At 31.4% G+C, this 11,290-nt stretch overlaps 2 protein-coding genes across 2 annotated transcripts; one reads left to right on the forward strand and one right to left on the reverse strand.

The window, feature by feature from the left end:
- Positions 1 to 186: 186 nt before the first annotated feature.
- Positions 187 to 3,478, reverse strand: LOC111717432 (uncharacterized). The gene is made up of 2 exons (XM_023492936.1): positions 3,425 to 3,478; positions 187 to 618 (listed from the first exon to the last, which is right to left on the reverse strand). The coding sequence occupies exons 1-2, from the start codon at positions 3,456 to 3,458 to the stop codon at positions 329 to 331; spliced, it is 324 nt and encodes a 107-aa protein (XP_023348704.1). The 5' UTR covers positions 3,459 to 3,478; the 3' UTR covers positions 187 to 328.
- Positions 3,479 to 7,324: 3,846 nt separating this feature from the next.
- Positions 7,325 to 11,282, forward strand: LOC111717431 (probable helicase with zinc finger domain). Its single transcript, XM_023492935.1, has 4 exons — positions 7,325 to 7,468; positions 8,101 to 8,252; positions 9,487 to 9,619; positions 11,241 to 11,282. Exons 1-4 carry the CDS (start codon positions 7,388 to 7,390, stop codon positions 11,280 to 11,282), a joined length of 408 nt encoding a protein of 135 aa, XP_023348703.1. The 5' UTR covers positions 7,325 to 7,387.
- Positions 11,283 to 11,290: the final 8 nt, after the last annotated feature.

The raw sequence follows: 11,290 nt of genomic DNA on the forward strand, positions 1-11,290 counted from the left end.
TGAAATTTGATATTTTTTTCCAAAAACAGAGGGTCTGAGGAGGTCGGCCCGGCGTCTAAGACTAGGTTTCAGACTCTAAGATTCTACCCGGGTTACAGTCTTTTACCCTTTTCATAAAATAAACTCTAGCAGACATAATAATATTATGGCTTTTGAAATTAGGTATTACAATATTGCTAATTCATAACAAAGACGATATCCAATTCGTCACTGAATTCCCATGTTTTTTGGGACACCCTGTATTAGAAATTCTAAGAAGACGATTCCAATTCCAATTAAAAATTAACGAAATATCCTCATCCACTTGATCCTCCTCCTTCTAGTATTGTTACCTATTGAGAGGTTGGATCCACTTGATCCTCCTCCTTCTAGTATTGTTACCTATTGAGAGGTTGGATCCACTTGATCCTCCTCCTTCTAGTATTGTTACCTGGGAGAGGTTGGATCCACTTGATCCTCCTCTTTCTAGTATTGTTACCTGGGAGAGGTTGGATCCACTCGATCCTCCTCTTTCTAATATTGTTACCTGGTAGAGGTTGGATCCAAGCCCTGCAATAATTGCACTTGTCAGACTCTTAGTCGGGATCGGGTGATTGCGGAGCAACTTTTGATACATCCCTAACGTAACGTTACAAAATAAATCAAAAAGATGAAAATAATTGCACAGTTAAACTAATTGTAGTTTTTTACTTTAAGAAAATGGTTGTAATAAATTTTAGATTTCATCCTTTTATTAAAAGAGAAAAAAAATTATGCAGTGAATCCCAGATTATGAATACTAGCAAAAGTTTTTTTTATAATGTCGTATTACATATTTAAGCTCAAATACTGCAGAAAAATGATTTTAATATAGCCCTGAAATATGAATGCAATTGCTATATTAATATTAAACTCATTTTTCCGCGGCATTTAATTTTAGATATGTAATACGATATTAAAAAAAAATCTGTACTTAAATTCAGCAAATTAGGAAAATTTAGTGCCTACTTTTGTTTTTGGAGCTTAAAAATAAAGTGTACTGCAGACCATAGAGAATAGAATATATAGAGAGGAATTAAAAGAATCTCTCGGTATGAATTTGTTCAGTCCCTTTCAGCCTGAAAGGGAGTTCAAAGTGTACAAATCATGTAAATGTTCACAAATTATATGCAGTAGAGTACATTAATACAGCATGTTTCCTAGACTATTCATTTCAATTTAGAATTTTTTAAACTGTTAAATAAACTTTATAATGAATTAGGTGAATAAAAAACATCATATGATTTATAGTTATAACGGAAAATCATCGTTTGTAAAGTGGAAGGCATAGAGTCTATGTGAAATGATCATTGGTCAATTATGAAACCAGCCTATTTCATAATTTGGTTTTCTTTTAACAATAATTTTAGATTTTCTATAAAATGATATTCCAGGGCCCAACAGGTTATATAGCATAAATATGTGAAGTACACCTGCAGAATGGAAACAGTACAACAAAATGGCCGTTTTACACTTTTTTCTAGTTAATTCCTCTCTATATATTCTATTCTCTATGGTACTGACCCTTTTCAGTTCAAACTAAGAATTAAAAGCAAAAATATTTCAGAATTGGCATTCTCTTGCAACCACGTCTGCTCAGAGTTGGAAACTTGAGACGGTAATAAAAGGGCATCTTAGAGCCTGGTTTCGATTTTGAAAACCAAGTTTCGGGTTTAGAAACCTAGTTTCGCTATACATTGGATTATGGCGTTAAAAGTAACAGAAACCTAGAGTAACAGAATACTAATAATTTTCACATTCCACAGTCATAACTATTAACCAGCGTAAAGGTAAATAAAAAGTCATCTTTCAAGAGCTTTTAGTTTAAAATAAAGTTAAAGTAAAGATGTTGTGTCCAATTTTTGACTGTAATTTTTTGTCTTTTCAGAGAATTAACTTTAAAAACAAAAATATTCTTCGCGAGGATTTTATCTAAAAGATTCAACAAAATTTAATTTTAATTTTTTTCCCAATTATTCATAAAATTTCTCAACTTTTGTATTATTCTGAAGAAAAAAATCTTTATCCAAAACCCGGATTTGAAAAAAATATAAGTTTCATGCCGGAGGTTATTGAATGACAATACGTGCATATTCTTACTGCATAGTGCATATATTTGCAAATATATAAATGCAAAGCAGACCAGACTTACAGTGATAGTCTAAATAAGCCGAAATAATAAAAATATTGAATGATTCAAATTCGTCTTTGGCCAAAGAACTAGTTATCGGTATTCAATTCAATGGTAAACTGCTTTTAACAATATATTTTTATGAAACAGTTATTAAAGAAAAGCCCTAGTCCATTTCCAAATGTGGTCAATCATCTGTGTGCTTTTACAATTACTAGAGAAATGAATGATTTCATTTAGAATGAGATATTTTCATGGTTTTATTTAATTAACTGAAAAAAACAAAATTCGTATATCTCCGGTATTCATGCATGCAATATTATTGTTTCATAAAAAAATTGTTGCTTAAATCAGGTTGAATACCGCAAACTTTTTCTATAGTCAAAGACTTCTTCATAACAACTTTATTCAATATAAAATAGATCAACAATAGTATTTATCATTTGTAGAATCATAGAGAGAAAAATTCTCTCATTTTATCTATTTTATCTATTTTATCTATTTTATCTATTGCTGTAATGAGCTGCTTTTCGTAGAGCTCTCTATTGATTAAGGTTTAATCAAAAACTTTATCGAATAATTTTGCAAGCGTAGTTGCAGACTTTTCATCTTTAAATTAAAATTTCGAAATTGAGAATTTTTTTGCAAACGTAGTTGCAATTGAATGACTTTTCATCTATTTGAATATAGAACAGTTAAAGCAAAAAAGACCAGAAATTCGCAAAACCGGAAAACCGGAAAAAGACTTTTCATCTTATATTTTTAAAAAAATCCAAAAATAACCAAATAGTCAAAGACGACTTTAAAGTATCAATCAATTAAGATTATTCCGGGTTATAAAGACTATCACTGTATAGGAATTGCGCAGAAATTTCTCATGTTATAGCTGAAGGTAATGAAATCTTTTGATTATATAAAATGAACTTTTTGGTGGATTTAGTTTTTAAAAAAATGGTACATTTTTTCGACCCCTTATTCTAATTTTGTATTAGTAATAAACAATAAAGACAAAAGTAAAGTTTATGTATTCATTTTTTATTAGAGGTCAGACTCAGAAGTAATTGAGATTTAAAGTTTTCATCAAATAGTTTTTTTTAACTGAAGAAAATCATCTGTAGTTTTCTTTTACCATTTATGAATATTTAATTAGCTAAGTATGTCGCAATTTCGTTAATTTCATTTTTTTGTTAGGGTGGGCCAAAAAATGGTTAGTCGATTGCCCTTAAAAATGATTTATTCACAATACTAATCTTTTATTATTTATTTATTATTTTCCTAGCAATGTTTGTAGACCGTTTAGTTCAGTCATTTTTCAATCTGAAACATGAACGTTTTTAATCAATAAATAAATAGATATATTTATATATTATTTGCAATTTTGCAACGCATGAAATGAATATCATATCATATATGATTATTGTATAAATATTAATATGCTTGGGAACCCCATCCTGCCTGGAAACTAAACTTTTGCCATAAAAGTCAATCCGTATACTCAACTTAGAATTTTTAAACCAAACTTAAAATTTCCCGTTATTCTACCGAATTCTGTAATCAAATTAAGCCTCAGCACTAAATTTAGATATAATCTTTAACCTTTACTAAGTGTGTTTTTCAACCTCTGGAAAATTGCAACGGTTGCATTTTGAAAGCAAAATTGCACAAATCTAATGTCTGAATGCAAAATTACAATGATAATAATAATATGATTTTCCTTGTATTCCCTCATTAATTCATATACTTCCAACATAATAAATAACTGACGCAGACTCAAATCTAAATTGTAAAAATGCATTTAAAGTGTGATTGTAATCCTTAGAATTCGGAAACGGAAGTTCCACGGAAGGACAGAAATACATGTTATCGAATGCTACGAAAAAATTAAATCAACAACTTAATTATTTAAAGAAGAAAGGAGGTGAAGTATGAATCTTGGAATAGATTTTTAAAGAAAATTGAATAGAAAAAAAGTTTTTTCAGGACTGAAAAAAATTAAAAAATTTTACAATCACAGTTCTTTTTAAAATATCACTTTTTTGAGAATTAAAATTAAATTCAAGTCTGAGATGAAACGAACTTTTGCGGACCTTTTACGTTGTATCCTGAGAAAATGAAAACTAAAAAATATTCTCTAAACTCTCTCTAGCTATCCTGCAAACCAGACATTTATCAGAGAGAAGTAATAAATAGAAAAGTCAAATCATAAAATCAAATGAATATACAGTTTGACTTTCATGTACATTATTTTTCATGTAACACAATTTTTATATTTTTCAACTTAAAATTGGAGAATCATATCGTTTTTGTAGTTTACATTTTCATTTTGAAAAATTGGAAATCTGAGACATTTTTCCATATAATGATTTACATATGAAAAACACACAAATAAAGGAGAAACTAAATTGGCAGGTTTTAGTAAAGAAAGAATTTTCAAAATCAAACCTGGTCATCTTTTACTTAAAAACCCTTTTGAATATCCTAATTAGACTCTGCTTTATAGCCAGAAGGACTTTGTGACCCTGTAGTTATTATGGGTTTGATATTATGCTGCACAACAAGTTTAAAAAAATAAAAGAATTAAGTATTTGTCGCTAACTCAGACTTTTTAGATTCCTAAATTTTTGTAATCTGATTGCGAAAATTTTTGATATTTCAAACTTATGAGACACATTTGATTTAACATGATTCAAAGTTTAAAATAACAAAGGTCTACGAAATTAGGTTGCAAAGAAATAGGAGTAATAAAATCAGAGTTTGTTTATAAAGTATGATACCTCAGGTTGTGAAATGTAAAGTTGTAAAGTTTTCTCTGTTTTACAATTCTATGTTCCACATATATAGAAGTCTCAGATTTAGCTCAAGATAACAAACCTGCTTTAGTCCTTAATATTTAGACGCAATAAATCTGTTTTGGGTTTTTTAGAATATGTGGTTCTGAAGGGGCATATATTAAACACAAGCTGATTTTTTTAGCCTATAAAACCCCCCGGCCACCCATGAGTGTCCACACAAAAATTCACCCCAATATGTACAGCCGTTTGGCCGGCTATACGCATGACATACATATATAGACGAATGTCTTGTTTTATTATTTAGATTAGGTAGAAATAAATTTTAAAAAGAGGTATATATTTTAAAATAAAAATTTTTCGTTTAAAATGGTGTATGAAAATTAGTTTTGTTTTGATTAGGAAATATCCTGAAGGGAAAAAATAAAAGGAAGATAGGAAAATGATGGAAGAAAGAAAAAAATAACAAGGAAAAATAAAGGGAAAAATAATTGAATTGAGATGAAGATGAATTGGTGAAAAAAGAAGAAACATACTGAAAATTAAAGTTTAAATGAAAATGAAGGAAGGAAGGATTGATTATAAAGCTCTGGAATAGGAAGACGACTTTTTGGCTCGTAATATGACTTTAAATAGTCAAATAAACATGAAACACAATAAAATTGTGCAGCGTAAACAGACCAATTTCAATTGGTAATTGAATTAATAAGTTCTAGTGAAACAACATTTGTAACAACATCAAATAAACTTAATGTGTGCCTTTAATATTGTCTTCCTATTCCAGAGTTTTCTGGTTATCACAGTAGAAAAAAGTAAGAAAAATCAAAATAAAGGATTAGAAGAAAGAAAAATAAAAAAGAAAAGGGAAATTGGAACTAAATGAAAGTGAAGGAAGAAATGAAAGGAATTAAGAAAGGAAAGAGCCTGGAAAGAAAAACCAAAATGGAAAGCTAGGGAAAATAAAGGAATTAAAAACTTTGACATTTATTTAGATTGATTGAAAAAATATTTTTTTACATACTTTTTTTAAAATTTAAAATTTTTAACAATTTTCTTAAAATAGCTATATAATAGCAGATGCAAATATTTTGACATTTCAACATTCCTTGTTCTTCATTTTCTTCTTGTTTGTACATCTTTCAATAATATTTTGGCTAATTTTGAAATTCTTTTTTTTTTGAGACATCTTTGCAGTTTGCCAAACTGCCAGCTTTAGAACAGATTAAGGTGCCTTTCTTATTTTTCTGCACTAGACACATTAGATGAATCAGCAACTAAATTCAAATTGAACTAATTCAGCTACAAATACATATCTAGTGTATTTTATGGAGGGGGGGGGGGGGAACATCTCCCAGCTCCATCTTCAATACTGTCTCCATTTGCTATTGGGAAAAATTGATAGTGTAAAGCATATCATTGGACAGTTCCCTTCCATTTTCCTGTTCAATTTTCGTTTCTCTTCTTGTTTCTTGTTTCTATGTTTTGAGGCCTCTCCAAATAGTTCTTGTGACACAGTGACATCGAGTTGTGGAGCAGATAGGAAAGAGGGAAGTTTGGATTAGATCAGGAAGGCGAGGGAATCGAGGGACTCCCACAGAAGATTCCTAATTTCTCCCAGATTTACAGTCTTTCCAAATTAAGCAAAATTTAAGGAAGTCCATAACTGCACTGCTTATGCAAAATGGAGAGTTAAAAGCCTTAAAGCCCCATCAGGTGGAATCTTCCACTGCGTAGTCCAGACCTCACAGGCAGCCAAGTAAAAAACCAGTATCGTTGTGCATGTCTTGTATACCTATTATAGGGGTTATACTTTTGTGTTACTTCTTTTAGCTTGGATGTTGATGAATCCATAAGCTGAAGATGGAGTTCTTGTTTACTATTTAAATCATATGTTGCTACTCCCTTTTAGGATAAGTCATGAGCAACTAAACATAAGAACTCCTCCAAACTGTGGAGCCAGAAGTCACTATACACCTTCATGAGCAGAAAGCAACTGGCTGAAAAAATATCATATGTACAGGGTTACAGGGGCGTATGACGGTGATTACTATTTGAGGAACTCTGGACTCCCTCCCTCGTCCCATATCATATTAGATCGTCAGTCAGTCTAAATTACGTTTTTGGGGACTAAAAAAGAAATTTTAAGAATATATAATTTTGTAAAATTGATTAAGACTATATATATTTTTTTCCTTGCAGAAAATATTTGGTTGTTCGAGTATTAGGTTTATTTTGGCGTTAAAGCTTGAAGATATGATATGATATATCATGATAAATCATGATCATGATAAATCATGATCATGATAATAATAAACTTTAAAAACCGTTTAGAGCATTTTTGGTGCTGTTTTGGGATTGGTTCATAGTATTTGTGTAAACAAAATTTACTGTTTCTTAATATATATTTTTTATTAGATTAGTATGATTAAATAAGTTTGACTATATTACAATGAACGAACCACATAAATGGGAATTCCGTCCCCCTCCGGGGGGAGATGTAGGAGAAGAGCTGGTTATTTGTCGAGACAAGGTTTGGATTTTATTTTATTTAATAAAAAATTGACTCTGCTATAACGAAGTATCTGTTAAACGCGCGCCAAAGTTTGACAAAATAATATTTTTCGATATGAAATTGCAAAGAGAGCAAATGTACATGTAATCAAAATATATTGTCAAAAATCTAAATTATTTCAAAAAAGTTATCGAAGATGTTTTGTGTAAAATTAATTGTCATTTACTTACATCTAATTAAACGCTCACACTGTCGGTTTTATAAAGTATTGTTTACCATTATAAAAAAGTATCCACTGTACATATTTTGGTTTACAAAATATAAAATCATTCTGGACCTCAGGGATATCTTATCTTAGTTCCATGACTTTATCAAACATGTCGATTGGACTGGTTCGTTTTTTTTACGCGTTAATGTTTTCACTCGGGACATAATAGCAAATTTTTAAGAAATTCTCTAAGTTGATTTTTTTTGTGGATACTGTTAAAATCCAGAAATGGCAAATAAAAATAAACTTAAATTATTGCAGGTTTCCGAGAAAAAAATGAACTATTTTATCCTTTTTCAGTGGTTTATACTTTCCTTAAAAATTATCCCTTCTGTTGAAAAATAATTGTTCTCCCCCTGAGCAGTTTTTTATCTTTGTTTAGGAGATGTGCCGACTGGGCGTGATGTGTCCAGCTGCCCACTCTGCTAGAGAACTAGAGGAATGGAAGAAGAGAAAACAAGAACAGATCAGGAAACAGATACAGAAGGGAACATACTCAGACAGAATTCTCAAGGAGATTTTCTCCGAGTCAAGGTAGGAAAGATTGTCGCACTTCGCAAAGCAATATTTTTCCAGATTTGTGTCGATTTTTTAAGTTGGTAGGGTGGAGGGTCGGTCGGTCGACTTCAACTTACCATCTGATATTTTTATCCTGAAAAATAATGTATTCCCCCAAAAGAATCATTTAGTTTCTTCAAAAGATATTTATTTTACTGTTTTATTTATGAAAATGATGCCAGTTTATTCATTTAATCGAGTAGATATATGATCATCTTTTTTGGAAATCCGACTTAAGATTTTTACAATTTTCCTTTACGAAAAAGGTGTTGCCAATGAAATAAACTCTAAAAAATTGTTCCTGTCCTCTCTTAGTTCATCTGGACCCCCCCCCNTCCCCCGTGATAGTACTATCTAGAGCCCGCGATTTAAAAAATTCAAGAAAATATGACTCGGGTCTAAGCTGTAGTTGGGCCTTGTTTACGGCTTGGGATTTCGGATTCAAGCTATATTTTGTTTTACACTCCTAGCTGTCAATCACGTGACACAAGCTGTCGTCAGAGTTGGGTCTTAGATTGGGTCTTCAATGAAGGGTTTAAGGAATTACGACCCGAGCCGAAGATTTAAAATCGCGGGCTCAGGTTAAGATAAATAGACTGTCACGAGCGTTGCTCTTTTTCAGAAGGGGGAGGGGTGTGCTGCATATTTGGTTAAAAATTACCAAAGAATCATGTTATTAATGTAACATGATAATTTATAATAATAAATTAATATAATATGCGTCATGCCATCTATAAGCTTATACAGAGGGGGGGGGTCTATTAGAGCCCAGTCCCCCTGTGTCAGTAAAATCTATGCAACCCAGGAAATTTTCTGGCCAAAACGGGTGCTGAGTCCCTCTGGAAAAAAAATCTGCACTTTAGTTGTTTGTTTATTTTCAATCATTACAGTGCAATTATTAAATAACTCATGTTCAAGTGATTAAAAATGAATATATGTATGGAAGCATTCATATTATTTTGCTTTATTTATTAGAAAATTGAGCAGATTGTTCTTTGGAAAATGAGTTTCAAAGTTTTGGGAATAAAAGTGGAGATAAACTTTCAAGCTGTTAAGCCTCTATTTGATACTTTTGTCCCAAATAATTAATTTATTTTACTATTTTAAATTTAGAACAAGAAAAATGCGTTTTAGAAAGGGTGGGTGGGGGTAGGGGTAACACTGCTTTTGTTTTCTAGTTGTAATCTAATAATAATTACAACTGTTTCAGCTCCCTGCCGCCGATGAGCACTAGCCTGCCCGGGGTCAAGGTGGTGTGTGACATGAAGGAGAACTTGAAATTTGTGACGAGGAACTCCAGCGCTGTCTGGTGCTATCATCTTAGCTCACACCTTTTTCTCAAGGTAACCAGACCAATTGTTCTGTTAAAGGGAGCGGAGGGGTCATGGATTATTAAAGGATAGCTTGGTAAAACCAAGGAAGATACACCGGGGACCAAATCTAATGAATTAGAGAGGTCGCTGAACTACTTACCACATGTTCAAATCCTAAATCACCGATTCATAAATCTTTAACTTTGAATCAGTGTTTCAGGATTTGAACCGGCGAAAGATAGTTCAGAAACCTAGCACAAATTCATTAAATTCGGTCCCAAGGAACCCCAATATCTTTTTTTACAGAAGTGCTCTGAGATGAATGTTTTTTTTAAAAAAAGCATATTTTATATTCAAAATTAATTTTATTTCCCATAAAAAATCGTTTATTTCCCCCGATTCAGCGTGCGTATAAACCATTTAATAATACATACCTCATATCTGAGGAAAAAACTTTTTTTATAAAGGGGGGGGGGGTTGNCCCCTCACACACAAAAAATACTTATCTAAAAAGGTGAACACTTTGCATATTTGTCATAATTGCTAAATTTCCCAACATTGTGTTCTGCGACGTGCAAATCTTTTTCAATGTCTTCCTGAGATTTATTATGTTAACAATTTGTCAATGGCCACAGATGCGGAAAATAAATATATTATAATCAAATTCTGATTTGATAAGAAATTAAAAAAATGATATAAATTTTTCGAGATTTGATAAGTTTCAACATTATTTCTTTTTAAATCTTCAATTTTTATTTAAACTTTTTTTCAGCGAAAGAAATTTTTCCAACAAATATCTTCTGTTTGAGTTTAAAATACTTCTAGGGAAAATTAAATTTTCTAGAAAAGGGATTATTATCCTTTATTTTTACTTAGCACTCAGCTCCGTTTCTGGAGACTTTCTAAAATCCAGGCGATCAGCCCAAGACAGCTCCGTTTCTGGAGACTCTCTATTATTAAAGAGAATCTCAACGAGATTGTTGCAACCCCGTTTCACAAGAGTTTGGTAAAATACTAAAAATTCACAACTTTCCTTGATTTTTTCATTTAAATCTGATAATTTTCAACAATTAGATAAACGAAGATATCTTCCTCGATGTTGCTCATACAAAGGTTTAAAGAGTATTGTTATGAATCTCTAGATGAAGGGTCACTTAAAAATACGTTCACAGTGAAGTTCAAAGTAATCTAAATTGACCTCTTCTCAGGGGTAATTATTTTTTTTCATTTCAAATTTGAGCTTTTTAGGGGTTAATGAGAATGGGTATAGGGGTAAGAGAAGGTGTATGGGGAAAAAAACGAGGGGGAAAAAGAAAGAAAAAGGGGAAACAGGGAATTATGAAAAAAAAACTTATATTTTTACCCTCAATAGTAATGAAAAACTCTTCAACCCTTTATTAAAAATACGTCAGTGGCATTTTCTAGATTAAAAAACACTGAAAATAAAAATGATGGAGACATATTCGTCTTGAGCGATTAAATCAAACCAAATTGAAACGATCTAGAGTGTGTGAATCATTTCTGAAAGTTAGGGTGACCAGTTCGGTCAGCCCATGGATACGTTTCGGCGGCTAGGAGCGCCGACCACTATTTCACTGAATGATGGGTTGTCCTTTAATAATAATAATAATGTTTTAAAATATAATTTTAGGGAATAAGTTTACTTCATGTTGAGAACCTTACTTCATGTTGAGAACCTAC

This window comes from Eurytemora carolleeae, unplaced genomic scaffold (assembly GCF_000591075.1).
Source record: "Eurytemora carolleeae unplaced genomic scaffold, Eaff_2.0 scaffold2591, whole genome shotgun sequence".
Lineage (NCBI taxonomy): Eukaryota > Metazoa > Arthropoda > Copepoda > Calanoida > Temoridae > Eurytemora > Eurytemora carolleeae.

Bases quoted from the DNA above. Each gene is read 5' to 3' on its own strand.
- LOC111717432 (XM_023492936.1), bottom strand. From the start codon at position 3,458: ATGACTGAACTAAACGGTCTACAAACATTGCTAG. The intron at 619-3,424 runs GAAAATAATAAA...ACGTTACGTTAG, and splicing joins CGGTCTACAAACATTGCTAG to GGATGTATCAAAAGTTGCTC.
- LOC111717431 (XM_023492935.1), top strand. From the start codon at position 7,388: ATGAACGAACCACATAAATGGGAATTCCGTCCCCCTCCGGGGGGAGAT. The intron at 7,469-8,100 runs GTTTGGATTTTA...ATCTTTGTTTAG, and splicing joins TGGTTATTTGTCGAGACAAG to GAGATGTGCCGACTGGGCGT. The intron at 9,620-11,240 runs GTAACCAGACCA...ATATAATTTTAG, and splicing joins GCTCACACCTTTTTCTCAAG to GGAATAAGTTTACTTCATGT.